The 14,880-nt window shown below is 39.9% G+C and overlaps 1 protein-coding gene across 2 annotated transcripts in view; it reads left to right on the top strand.

Annotated features, from left to right (window-relative positions):
• The window catches only part of RNF115 (ring finger protein 115), a 73,250-nt gene that overhangs the window by 7,227 nt on the left and 51,143 nt on the right, over positions 1 to 14,880 (top strand). For both annotated transcript variants that reach the window (XM_019956672.2, XM_019956673.2), the window contains exon 2: positions 14,190 to 14,248. In XM_019956672.2, coding sequence (XP_019812231.1) covers positions 14,190 to 14,248 — 59 coding nt within the window. The remainder of the gene's footprint in view (positions 1 to 14,189; positions 14,249 to 14,880) is intronic.

Genomic DNA, 14,880 nt, shown 5'->3' on the forward strand with positions numbered 1-14,880 from the left:
TATATTCACCTACTTGCCACTCACTTTGATGCTGTGCAGATCTGAACCTAAACTACTGTCATTTTGATTGCTGATATAGTGTGAAAACTATAATTGTACATTTACTTTTTGTTTAATAACATGTAAAAGGTAAACTCAGCAAATTAGCTTTTACTGCTGTTTTTAGTTTGCGTATTTATGATTTAGAAGTGTTTGGAAGTAATATTCACAAATAAGAATAATGAAAGTGTTTAATTCCCTAAATTTTTCAACCTTATTTTGCTGATCATTAAAATTATTGGCTTATTGTTATTCTGTGCCAAATGTAGGTGCTAATTCAGTTAGGGAGACTTGTTTTAATAATATACTGGCATTTTGGTTCTTTTTTATTTGTTTTTGAAATGGAAAATTTTATTTGGGCTAAACTGAGGATTTTAACCCTGGAACAGCCTCTTAGAAAGCTTTGAGAACTGTTCCTTGCTAGCATTTTGTTTTAGCATACAATCTGTATTCGATGAGCAGATTCAGAGTTCCCAAGGTTTTAATAAGGTTAGCAATGTAACATTGGTCTTTTTCATCTTGCAACACTAGTGCTATAAAAGGATTCCAGAAATCTGTTACTGAGTGTGAATTAGCTCTGAACTGAAGTATTAAGTGATTGTCCCCGTGGCTGTTATTCAGGAAGAAAACCAGTTTACAAAAACAAAAATCCACCATCAGGCCACAGTTTTTTAGTATTATACAAAGATACCTATACAATTTAAATATTTGGAGAGCTGTGATTGAGTTCCAGGCCATTAGAACTGCCTTTATTTATGGTCTTATTCCCTAAGAATAGTAACATTCACAACCTTCATCATTTTGTTCCTTCATTCCAGACCTGAAAGGTTGACATTATCAGGGATTCCAAACAGGAATGTATAATCAACCAACTTTCTTTGGTTCATTGTGTAACAAGGCAGAAAATCAGGTCAGGAGACAAAGTGTTACTTGATATAATTTGATCAGGTGGACAAGAAGCCAGATTTTCTAAGGAAAAAAAAAATGACTAAACTACAAGAATTATCAGAGATAAAGTTAACACAGTGTAGCCAGAAAGGGTTTAGTTATAGTGTTCTTTGCTTGCTTACAGTAAAGGCAGCAAGAAGGGGAACAACTCAGTGGCATAGATATAAAATGGTAAACGATCCTAAAAGTTTGCCCTTAGTTCTATCATGTACCACCATAATCTGAGGGAAAAGTTTGTCTTACATTCAGTTTAAGCTGATAGACTCTTCTTACTTAAACTGACAACCTTCATTCATTCAGCAATTATATTCTAAGCTCTACATTCTAAGCATTGTGCAGAAAGAAAAGCATACTTGGTGGGGAAAGAAAAATAACCTGGGATTAAAAGTCACTGAAATCATGTACAAAGTTTATGTTCTAATAATAAAATTCCACTTAGGGAAGTAAAGACATATAAAACAAACTTCTGTGAATATCCTAATCTTAAGTATGGTGGTTGTTCAGTTGTTAGGTTGTGTTCTCTTTCACAGCCCCATGGACTGTAGCCAGCAAGGCTTCTCTGTCCATGGGATTTCTGAGGCAGGAATACTGGAGTGGTTGCCATTTCCTTCTTGAGGGGATCTTCCCGACCCAGGGATAAAACTGGCATCTCCTGCTTGGCAGGTGGATTCTTTACCACTGAGCCACCTGGGAAGCCCCCAGATCTTCAGTATTAACCTCAATATAAGAATTGAATGAATGAGACTTCTTGTTTGCCTGAAGGAGAGTTAGAGGAGACAAGTAAATGAAGACAACATCTGTGTTCTAGTTTTATAGATGGAGAAACAGGTCTTCCCAAAGACCATGAACTGGTGGAACTGGGAATAGAATCCAGAAGTTCTGTTACCGACCTGGGTCTGTGGACTCATTAAAATTGGTAAGAGGCCAGATGAGAAGTTCAGGAAAGGCTTTATTGGGACTTGCGCTTCAAGTAAGAAACAGATGCCCTTGTTCGTCTTCTGAGGTGAGGTGAGCTAGTGGTTCCTTAAATGAGGTAAGGGTAGGGGTGGATGGGTGGCTTGGGCAGGAAGCATAGTTTAGGTGGTCTGCCCACCTCAGGTGATGCTGTGTGCAGGTACCATGTGCTTTTGTTCCCAACACCACCTACATCTCCGAAAAGTCAGTTTGTGGCCTTTTTGTATCTTACTGTTCATAATTGCCCCAACTGCGTGTTTATGGAATTACTTCTCAGTTCAGTCGCTTAGTCGTGTCTGACTCTTTGCGACCCCATGGACTGCAGCATGCCAGGCCTTCCTGTCCATCACCAACTCCCAGAGCTTGCTCAAACTCCTGTCCATCGAGTCGGTGATGCCATCCAACCATCTCATCCTCTGTCGTCCCCTCCTCCTCCTGCCTTCAATCTTTCCTCACATCATGCTCTTTTCCAAAGAGTCAGTTCTTCGAATTAGGTGGCCAAAGTAGTGGAGCTTCAGTTTCAGCACCAGTCCTTCCAATGAATATTCAGGACTGATTTTCTTTAGGATTGACTGGTTGGATCTCCTTGCAGTCCAAGGGACTCTCAAGAGTCTTTGCCAACTCCACAGTTCAAAAGCATCAATTCTTCAGTGCTCAGCTTTCTTCATAGTCCAACTCTCACATCCATACATGACTGCTGGAAAAACCATAGCTTTGACGAGACAGACCTTTGTCAGCAAAGTAATGTCTCTGCTTTTAATATGCTGTCTAGGTTGGTCATAGCTTTCCTTCCAAGGAGTAAGTGTCTTTTAATTTCATGGCTGCAGTCACCATCTGCAGTGATTTTGGAGCCTAAGAAAATAAAGTCTCCCACTGTTTCCATTGTTTCCCTATCTATTTGCCATGAAGTGATGGGACCGGATGCCATGATGATAATTTTTTGAATGTTGAGTTTTAAGCCAGCTTTTTCACTCTCCTCTTTCACTTTCATCGAGAGGCTCTTCAGTTCCTCTTCACTTTCTGCCATAAGGGTGGTGTCATCTGCATATCTGAGGTTATTGATATCTCTCCCGGCAATCTTGATTCCAGCTTGTGCTTCATCTAGGCCGGTATTTCACGTGATGATTTCTGCATATAAGTTAAGTAAACAGGGTGACAGTATACAGCCTTGACATACTCCTTTCCCAATTTGGAACCAGTCTGTTGTTCCATGTCCAGTTCTAACTGTTGCTTCTTGCCCTGCATAAAGATTTCTCAGGAGACAGGTAAGGTGGTCTGGTATTCCCATCTCTTGAAAAATTTTCCACAGTTTGTTGTGATCCACACAGTCAAAGGCTTTGATGTAATCAATAAAACAGATGTTTTTCTGAAACTCTTGCTTTTAGTTCCTTAGTTTGTCCAGGTGCAAGCACTCCAGTAAAGGGTCCCAAGTCTCAGCCTATTTCAGATCTACTAACTTTGTTTTGGGGTTCACTTGATGCAAAAACAAGACCGGGAGCTGACTGTGGCTCAGATCATGAACTCCTTATTGCCAAATGCAGACTTAAATTGAAGAAAGTAGGGAAAACCACTAGACCATTCAGGTATGACCTAAATGAAATCCCTTATGATTATACAGTGGAAGTGAGAAATAGATTTAAGGGACTATATCTGATAGACAGAGTGCTGATGAACTATGGATGGAGGTTCGTGACATTGTACAGGAGACAGGGATCAAGACCATCCCCATGGAAAAGAAATGCAAAAAAGCAAAATGGCTGTCTGAGGAGGCCTTATAAATAGCTGTGAAAAGAAGAGAAGCGAAAAGCAAAGGAGAAAAGGAAAGATATAAGCATCTGAATGCAGAGTTCCAAAGAATAGCAAGGAGAGATAAGAAAGCCTTCCTCAGCAATCAATGCAAAGAAATAGAGGAAAACAACAGAGTGGGAAAGACTAGAGATCTCTTCAAGAAAGTTAGAGCTACCAAGGGAACATTTCAAGCAAAGATGGGCTCGATAAAGGACAGAAATGGTATGGACCTAACAGAAGCAGAGATATTAAGAGGTGGCAAGAATACACAGAAGAACTGTACAAAAAAGGTCTTCATGACCCAGATAGTCATGATGCTGTGATCACTCACCTAGAGCCAGACATCCTGGAATGTGAAGTCAAGTGGGCCTTAGAAAGCATCACTACGAACAAAGCTAGTGGAGGTGATGGAATTCCAGTTGAGCTATTTCAAATCCTGAAAGATGATGCTGTGAAAGTGCTGCACTCAATATGCCAGCAAATTTGGAAAACTCAGCAGTGGCCACAGGACTGGAAAAGGTCAGTTTTCATTCTAATCCCAAAGAAAGGCAATACCAAAGAATGCTCAAACTACCGCACAATTGCACTCATCTCACACGCTAGTAAAGTAATGCTCAAAATTCTCCAAGCCAGGCTTCAGCAATACATGAACCATGGACTTCCAGGTGTTCAAGCTGGTTTTAGAAAAGGCAGAGGAACCAGAGATCAGGTTGCCAACATCCTCTGGATCATGGAAAAAGCAAGAGAGTTCCAGAAAAACATCTATTTCTGCTTTATTGACTATGCCAACGCCTTTGACTGTGTGGATCACAATAAACTGTAGAAAATTCTGAAAGAGATGGGAATACCAGACCACCTGACCTGCTTCTTGAGAAACCTATATGCAGGTCAGGACGCAACAGTTAGAACTGGACATGGAACAACAGACTGGTTCCAAATAGGAAAAGGAGTACGTCAAGGCTGTATATTGTCACCCTGCTTATTTAACTTTTATGCAGAGTACATCATGAGAAACGCTGGACTGGAAGAAGTACAAGCTGGAATCAAGATTGCCGGGAGAAATATCAGTAACCTCAGATATGCAGATGACACCACTCTTATGGCAGAAAGCCAAGAGGAACTGAAAAGTCTCTTGATGAAAGTGAAAGAGGAGAGTGAAACAGTTGGCTTAAAGCTCAACAATCAGAAAACTAAGATCATGGAATCTGGTCCCATCACTTCATGGGAAATAGATGGGGAAACAGTGGAAACAGTGGCAGACTTTATTTTTGGGGGCTCCAAAATCACTGCAGATGGTGACTGCAGCCATGAAATTAAAAGACACTTGATCCTTGGAAGAAAAGCTATGACCAACCTAGACAGCATATTAAAAAGCAGAGACATTACTTTGCCAACAAAGGTCCGTCTCGTCAAAGCTATGGTTTTTCCAGCAGTCATGTATGGATGTGAGAGTTGGACTGTGAAGAAAGCTGAGCACTGAAGAATTGATGCTTTTGAACTGTGATGTTGGAGAAGACTCTTGAGAGTCCCTTGGACTGCAAGGAGATCCAACCAAGTCCATCCTAAAGAAGATCAGTCCTGGGTGTTCTTTGGAAGGACTGATGCTGAAGCTGAAACTCCAACACTTTGGCCACTTAATGTGAAGAGTTGACTCATTGGAAGACCCTGATGCTGAGAGGGATTGGGGGCAGGAGGAGAAGGGGACAACAGAGGATGAGATGGCTGGATGGCATCACCAACTCGATGGACGTGAGTTAGAGTGAACTCCGGGAGTTGGTGATGGACAGGGAGGCCTGGCGTGCCGCGATTCATGGGGTCGCAAAGAGTCGGACACCACTGAACGACTGAACTGAACTGATGCTTTCAAACGGCAGAAAGTGTAACCTGGTTTGTAAAAGAATAATCATAGGAGATCATAGAAAACTTAAGGGCTTCCCTGGTAGTTCAGCTGGTAAAGAATCCACCTGCTGTTCAGGAGACCCCATTTTCATTCCTGGGTTGGGAAGATCCGCTGGAGGAGGGAGAGGCTATCCACTCCAGTATTCTTGGGCTTTCCTGGTGGCTCAGATGGTAAAGAATGTGCCTGCAATGCGGGAGACCTGGGTTTGATCCCTGGGTTGGGAAGATCCTCTGTAGAAGGGAATGGCTATCGACTCCAGTATTCTGGCCTGAAGAATTCCACGGACTATATATAGTACATGGGGTCGCAGAGTCAGACATGACTGAGTGACTTTCACTTTCTCTATGAGAAAAGCAGTGTGGTTGATGTTAGAGATGTAAGTTGACATGAAATTCATGGTGTGGTGGGTTCTAGCCTAGGCAGAAACTGTGGTGTGTTTCAAACAGTTTGTGTTCCTAATCCTTCTAATTAGGATTTTCTGAATAATTTGCCTTGTGATACTCTAGAAAATATGACGGAGAAGGTGATGGCACCCCACTCCAGTACTCTTGCCTGGAAAATGCCATGGACGGAGGAACCTGGTAGGCTGCAGTCCATGTGGTTGCGAAGAGTTGGATATGACTGAGCGACTTCACCTTCACTTTTCACTTTCATGCATGGAGAAGGAAATAGCAACCCACACCAGTGTTCTTGCCTGGAGAATCCCAGGGACCAGGGAGCCTGGTGGGCTGCTGTCTATGGGTTACACAGAGTCAGACACGACTGAAGCTACTTAGCAGCAGCAGCAGCAGAGAATATGAACAATAGAACATGACTGACTTAATATTGTGATCTTAGATTTGGATTCTGTCAAATGACATGGAAATTAGGCTTTTCTTTTAGCTAAAAAAGAATTTTCTATGTGAACACATAGAAAAACAAAGTGTAGAAGTAGAAAATAAATAGTAAGTTTTTATATTATATTTCATATTATGAATAAACATTGGATATAAATTTATATAAAGTTAAAGGGTATATAAATTTCACAGTATGGGATTTAATATGAGTCTTGGCTTGTAGGTTATTGTTTTACCAAGACCTCATATTTTGTGATGTTAGCCTATGAAATAGAAGGAAAATAAAACAATGCATTAAAACCATCCATTCCCCCTAAAAACCACACACACAAAAAGAAAAAGCCCAAAAGTTTTTTCACTTACATTCTGAGTGCTTTGTGTCTGCTAGGACTATTCTTCTCAGTGAGTAAACATCAGGGCTAAGCTGCACTTAAGGAGTTGTCCCTGATTCAGAGTGTTAATGGTGAAAAATACTTCTCCTTGCGGATATTTTTAGATGAAACAGGCAGTGGATCATCCAAAGTAGTTCATTCAAGTGTACCTGCTACTGAGTGTCTTCATTGGAGTTGCATATAGTAAATGTTCAGACCCTGCAGGAAAGCAGTTTAGTTTGAAGACATGCACGGTGCCAGACCTATAGTGAGCCTTGAATTCACTTTTATCCTTGCTTTTGCCCTCCCCTCTGAAACCTATTATGCTTAAAATTTAAAACTCTGTAATCTGGATATATCAGGATGATATACTAAGACCAAGGCTTGGGTGTGGGAGGAGTGTAGAGTCAGAGACTATGTTTGGTTCTTGTTTGATCTTCTTACAAATTCTCCTTAATTCATGGATGTTCCCCCAGAGTGAACTTAACGTTACCTCTGAAAAAAAATTAGGAAAAATTAAAATGCCAAGTTAGCCATCTTTAGAAATGACCCAAGAGATAAATACTTAAAATCTAGTCTGGTTGTAATCTCAGTGTAGGGCAGGACTAAATTGTGATTGTAAGTAAGAAAATACAGCCAAGTAATTGTATTATATTCTAACAGGAGAAAGAATGTATCTGTTAGAAGAAGGTGTGGAAATTGTAGATCAGCTGTGAAAGAATAGAAAAAAGAGTCAGAGGCGAACATATGCTGTTTTCTTCCTGCCCAGAGGGAGAAGAAACACAGATCATTGATTTTGAGAATCTGGTTTATGCTGATAGTGGAAATGGATATATTAGGGTATCTTAGCCTGATGACACAGGTGATTATAATATGGAATAGCTACAGTAGCTATATTATATGTCTAATGTGGCAGTCATTGAATTAGGTAATTTGCAAACAGTGTAACCTTTATAATAATACAACTAATAGAGATTTGAGTTTAGAATTCAGTTCTGTGATTCCTCTACTCATGTGTCTTTCCTCTATTCAGGTAGAATTATTTATTGAGGAAGACTGTGCTGAATAGTAAAAGTAAATGAGCCACTCTGTAACTCTTTTCGTTGAAATTAAATTGACATTCTGGTTTTTATATGCATGGCCTCTGAATTTGGTTTTATGTGAATCTTCCTCTTAAGAGACAGGTCTTCTCTGTGTGCTAGATTAAATTTCTGATCTTGTAAGATAGAAGGTTTCAGACCCTGGATTGTATGTTCATCAGGGTAATGCTCTCCTGTTAAGGGAAGGAGGGGTCTGGAAGGTTGCTGAATCTCCCAAGTCCTCATTTGGCCTTGACGTAAACTTTTCCATTCAATCATCAGCAAATTATAGTTCCTATTCCTTTCTTTAAAAGAGTAATTATTGTCAATCAGTGAGGTATAATGAAAAGAATATGGGGTTTTGAATTCAAAAAAGACCAGGATTCAAAACTCTTCATCCCTTGGTCAATATTCTGGTTTTCTGTTACTGCCTAAAAAGTCACCCCAAACTTTAGTGACTTGAAACAGTGTTATCTTTCATGTTCCTATGGATTTATAGAGTTCAGCTGGCCAGTTCTCACTTGAGATCTTTCATCTGTTTGTAGTCCACAAAACTGGAGGGAGCCGTCTGAAGGCCCTACTGGGATGGACCTCCAAGGTAGTTTTTCTCTCTTACAGTCCAGTCCTTCTCTGATGTCTCAGTGCTCATCTATGTGACTTCTCTGTCCAGCAGAGTTGTTGTTTAATTGCTAAGTCATATCTGACTCTTTGTGACCCCACTGACTGCAGCATGTCGGGCTTCCCTGTCGTTCACTATCTCTCGGAGTTTGCTAAACTCATGTCTGTTGAGTTGATGATGCCATCCAACCATCTCATCTTCTGTTGCCCCCTTCTCCTCCTGCTCTCAGTCTTTCTCCGCATCAGGGGCTTTTCCAGTGAGTCGACTCTTTGCTTCAGGTGGCCAAAGCAATTGGAGCTTCAGCATCAGTCCTTGCAATGAATATTCAGGGTTGATTTCCATTAGGATTGACCGGTTTGATCTCCTTGCTGTCCAAGGGACTCTCAAGAGTCTTCTCCAGGACCGTAATGCAAAAGCATCAATTCTTTGGCACTCAACTTTATGGTCCAGCTCTTATATCCTTATATGATTACTGAAAAAACCATAGCTTTGACTATGGTTTCGGCAAAGTTACTGTCTCTGCTTTTTAATATGCTGTCTAGGTTTGTCATAGCTTTTCTTCCAAGGAGCTGGTATCTTTTAATTTCTTGGCTGCAGTCATTGATTGGAGTGATTTTGGAGCAGTGATTTTGGAGCTCAAGAAAGTAATATCTGTCACTGTTTCCACTTTTTCCTCTTCTGTTTGCCATGAAGTGATGGGACTAGATGTCATGATGATCTTTTTTTGAATGTTGAGTTTTAAGCCAGGCTTTTCACTCTCTTCTTTCACCCTCATCAAGAGGTTCTTTAGTTCCTCTTTGCTTGCTGTCCAACAGAGTAGCCCAGACTTGTGTGACTGCTCAGGGCTTTAAGACTCAGAAAGCAGAAACTGTTAGGCAGTTAAGAACATTGTCTGGAATTAGCTCAGTATTCTATAGGTAAAGAAGTCACAGGGCTCTCCAGATTCAGTGATCTGGTTCTTAGAACTGGGATCATGAAGCGAGAACTTGTACATTTCTCTACTCTAAATCACTGTGATTCTTGCTTCAAGTCTCACTTCTGTCTTCCCAATTATGATATCTACCTTCTGAAATTATTTTCTTTTTATCACAGTTCTAAACATCATTGAAAGTTCAGGATCAGTGTAGATGACCCTTTAAAGACCTTACTTACTCCATGGTGGGAATGTAAATTGATACTGTCACTATGGAGAACATTATGGATACTGCTTAAAAAACTAGGAATAGAATTGCCATATGATGCGACAATCCCAGCATTGGGCATGTACCCTGAGAAAACCATAATTGAAAGAGCCACATGTACCCCAGCTTTCGTTGCAGCACTATTTACAACAGCTGGGACATGAAAGCAACGTAGAGGTCCATCGACAGATGAGTTAATAAAAAAGTTGTGGTACATACATACAATAGAATATTACTCAGCCATAAAAAAGACTACATTCAGTCCTAATGAGGTGGATGAACCTAGAGCCTGTTATACAGAGTAAAGTAAGTCAGAAAGAGAAAAACAAATATCGTGTATTAACACATATATATGGAATCTAGGAGCCTGTTTGCAGGGCAGCAGTGGAGACGCAGACATAAAGAAGAGACTTGTGGACAAAGTGAGGAAAGAAGTGGCTGGGGCCAATCGAGAATGTAGCGTGGAAACATAACTTACCATATGTAAACCAGATAGTGAAAATTTGTTGTATGATGCACCGAGCTCAAGTCAGGTGCTCCGTGACACAACCTAGGGGGGTGGGATGGGTAGGAGGTGGGAGGGAGATTTAAGAGGGAGGGGGCATATGTGTACCTATGGCTGGTTCATGTTGTTGTATGGTAGAAACCAACACAATATTGTAAAGCAGTTATCCTCCAATTAAAAATTTTAAAAATACATGTATAATATTTCTATATATGCTTAATGTTGATTATGAAATAAATGTGATTCAGTTCAGTCACTCAGTCGTGTCCGACTCTTTGCGACCCCATGAACTGCAGCACGCCAGGCCTCCCTGTCCATCACCAACTCCCGGAGTTCACTCAAACTCACGTCCATTGAGTCGGTGATGCCATCCAGCCATCTCATCCTCTGTTGTCCCCTTCTCCTCCTGCCCCCAATCCCTCCCAGCATCAGAGTCTTCGCATGAGGTGGCCAAAGTACTGGAGTTTCAGCTTTAGCATACAATAATAATTGTATAATTATTACACCATCTACTCCCATAGCTGCATCTTGCACTTTGTGATCATCCAGAACATTGCTTCTTTTGAAATCTTAGGCTTCACTATCCCATGAGCAGGCCCCAACTTCTTAAACTTCCAGCTCTTTTAGTTGTTTACTTCCACTCTAACCATTCTCTGATTGTATTAGATTCTGGTACTTTGACTCCTAGTTGTGAGGTGTGTGGCAAGTAATTTCATGTTTGTTTATTCAGTAAATGTTTATTGAATACCTGACTGTCTTAGGGATATAATGGTAAACAAAATTGATCTGAACCCTGCCTTTATGAAACTTAAAGCTTTCTGAATGGTTACAGACATTAAGAAAGCATTAAACAAATATATAATTACAAACTGTGATAAGTGCTATAAAGGAATGAATTAGGAGCCATAAGGAGAAAATAAGAAGAGGAGGGGACTTCCCTGGTGTTAAACAAGTGGATAGGAATCTGCCTGCCAATGCAGGGGACACAGGTTCAATCCCTGGTCCAGGAGAATTCCGCATGCTACAGAGTAGCTAAGCCTCCTGCACCACAACTACTGAAGCCTGTGTGCCTAGAGCCTGTGCTCCGCAACAAGAGAAGCCACTGCGATGGGAAGCCCATGCACTGCCATGATGAGTAGCCCCTGCTTGCTGCAACTAGAGAAAGCTCACACACAGCAATGAAGACTCAGTGCAACCAAAAATAAATAAATTCTTTTTAAAAAGAGGAGGAAAGCACTTTAGACTGAATGGTGAAAGAGGGGCTTTCCAACGTGACCTCAAAATGGAGACCTAAAAGACTGGAAGTCCCTTGCCATGCAAAGAGTTAGGGGAATAGTGTTTTCAGTTGTAGGAGCAGAATGTGTGAAAGCTTGAGGCAGGGATCAGCTTGATGAGTTAGAATAATTGAAAGGTTTTTGTGACTGGAATTCACTGAGGCAGGTAGCCTGAAATGAGGTTGGCAAGTTAAACAGGGACCAGCTGAATCAAGGCCTTGCAAGTCATTTTTAAGAGTTTGATTTTATTCTGAGTGTTTCTGGAAATAGTTGAAAGGTTTTAAGATGGGATGATATGGTCTGTTTTATGTTTTAGAAAGATAATTCTGAATTTATCATGCAGAACAGATGGGAAGAGGCTGGAAGAGAAGCAGGACAGCACTTAAGAGGGAACTTATTCATTGTTTAGAGCCAGTGCTGGCTTGGGTTATGATAGTGTGGCAAAAAGGCAAGGAGTAGATTTGAGAAATGTGTTCGCAGTAGAAGTACCGGGATTTGATGGTTGGATGTGGAAGATGACAGAGACGGAGGAGTCAGGAGTGACTCCCGAGTTTTCCAGTAGGAACAAATTTGATATGCCACCTCTTGATAAGTGTGTGTGTGTAAGAGAGAAAGAGCATGACAGAGAAGACATTTGAAGATAAATGAATCTGGAGTCCAGAAGAGTGACCTGGGTTAGAGATAACACATTTGGGAGTTGTTCCACCTAGAAGATATTTATTTATTTTTATTTTTTTATTTTTCATGTGAAGCAATGGGAATGAATGAGAGAGGAAGAGAAAAGAAAGAGGAGGGCCTGACACTGGGGTGCAAATCACAAATTACAACATTTTTTAATTGATTTTTTTCTTTTTAAATTTAAACATTAAAATAGATTTAAGGTTTTCTAAAGGCCATCTCACTTGCTTTCAGATAACTTTCTTTGTGGGAGAGAAGGAATATAGTTCTGCTACTACAAAGGAATATAGTTATCCTCCCCTGGGAGGATAGGGGATGAGGAGCAGAGGGAGGGGCTCAGAATTTATATGTTCTCCAGATTGTTTCCTGCCTGGAGTAATTCACAGTATGCCCATTATTAGTGTTTCTCATCTTTCATGTGTGTAGAGAAGAAAAAAGGTTGAGAGTCTCTGCTCCACAGGATAAATTTCATGGTAATCTGAAGTTTTCCGTAGCCTGGTTTCAGCCTGCCTATTCACATTCATCATACCATTCCCCTCCAACCACCATGCATGCTGTATTCTATTGTTACAATTTTTAACTCATAATTTCCATTTTTATTGAGCAGATAGACTAATATTTTAAGTCTCTGTTTCAGGTAAAGCTTCCCCTGATTCCCTCAGGAGAACTTTGGTATTTGTTTATATTCCCAGTGTGCATTGCTTAAAGCAGTTGTTTTATTAAATTTAAATGTTTTTCTTGCATTGACTGCTCACCAAACTAGTCTTCTTGACAGAAGGGATTGGTTTTTTTCTTTACGCCTCTTTTAAGAAAGCATTTGAATGTTTGAGTTACATTTCTGACTGTCTTTGAGTAGGCAAATACAGCTTACATTTCCTTCTTATAAGACAAACTTTGGGATTTAGAAAATATAGCGAGCAAGAAAATAGTTGAAGATGTCTTTCCCAGATCTATTGTAATAGGTATTAATAGTTAAAATATACTTTTTAAAATTGTGGTAAAGCAACCTCTGAAGTATATTCTTTCTTATCAGCCCCAATGTTGTTCAGTCACGTCCAACTCTCTGTGACCCCATGGACTGTAGCCCTCCAGGCTCCTCTGTGCATGGGATTCTCCAGACAAGAATTCTGGAGTGAGTAGCCATTCCCTTCTCCAGGGGATCTTCCTGACCCAGGGATCAAACCCCGGTCTCCCTCATTGCAGGCAGATTCTTTACTGTCTGAGCCATCCAATTAGAGCCCTGGAGTGGAGAAATCCATCAAGGTAACCCAGAAGTTCTAGACACAGATAATTGGCCCAAAAGCTTGATATTTAATTAAAAGAAATATTCCTGGTAGCGAAGGAAATAGAAACTGATCTAATGGAATTATTCTGGTTATTTGAATTAACATGTCTATAGAATACCTGAGAATATTTAAATTTTATTTGGAACCATTGATAATCAAAAAATAGGTTAGAAGTATTGTAAAACTTCACTGTAAATTTCTAGTCTGGAATTGATTTATTCTGTGATTAAATCAATCAATTTATTCTGTGATTCAGTTTGTGTCTCCTGCATTGTTTAGAGCCAGTGCTAGCTTGGTTTATGATAGTGGGGCAAAAAGGCAAGGAGTAGATAAAGGAAAAAAATAGCATAGCAGGAAAAAAACAGCAATTTCTATACCCATTGAGTATTACAAACTTTTACTGCTCTGATACATTTCTTGGAGCATTTTCACTAGATTTGAAGAAAGAATTAGATAATGAACTCATTACAGTTAAAAAAAAAGTTCAAGTTAAAAAAACAAACTTTGACATTCTTCCTTTTAGCTTTCAGTGGGAATCACTTATGAAGCCATTCTATAATTATCACATGGAATTCATTACTTGCCGGAGTATAACAGAAAAAATTATCCTGAGAGTCAGCAAGTACAAACAACATTTCACAACATCAGCTTGTGTACTGCATATTGTTCTGTAACTATATACTTAGCTTTCTGGTGAAAAACTCTCATTTATGTCTTCCTTTCTTTTATAGGAATATATTTGTCCCAGATGTGAATCAGGTTTTATTGAAGAAGTGACAGATGATTCCAGGTATAGTACAAGCCCATGAATAAATCAGGCATTCTCTTATCAAAATTATGTTTTTTAACATCAACTGAATGAATAGAAAGAAATTTGTTTTATAACTTACACTCTCTGCTGAGAGAGAAGAAAAGCAGCAGAGAAAAGGGGAAGAAAAATGGGGAAATTAGGAAAATGTTGTGATAGTAGGTGTCTTGAGATCTACTGTGGCGTTCCTGGGAAACCTCTGTATCCCTATCAGAGTAAATTTGGTGAGTTTTCGTATATTTTCTGAGACTTTAGGGTTTCTCTTGGATTATTGGTTGGTTTTTAGTGACTACTCTTGCCTGAAAGTAGATTGCTCTTATACCCCTTTGGTGGGCTGGGGAGCAACTTCTGACAAAGATTGCCTAGTAAGATAAACAGGCTGTTCTAGCCAGGGAAACTGAGTTGTTATTCTTGAGGAAGCCTTGGGCCCCTTGTGCTTATTAGGATTATTGTGGTCAAACATATCATCTTGCCACTGTAGTATTAGTGTGTTGTTAATGCTTGAAATTGGCTCTTGTTGCTCTTACTGATGGTATACAACCTATAAAAGGGGAAAGTTATTTCTGAAAGTGACAATGTTACATATTCCTTCTTGGTTAATATGAGTAAAACTA

The sequence above is a fragment of the Bos indicus genome, chromosome 3, assembly GCF_029378745.1.
Source record: "Bos indicus isolate NIAB-ARS_2022 breed Sahiwal x Tharparkar chromosome 3, NIAB-ARS_B.indTharparkar_mat_pri_1.0, whole genome shotgun sequence".
Classification (NCBI taxonomy): Eukaryota; Metazoa; Chordata; class Mammalia; order Artiodactyla; family Bovidae; genus Bos; species Bos indicus.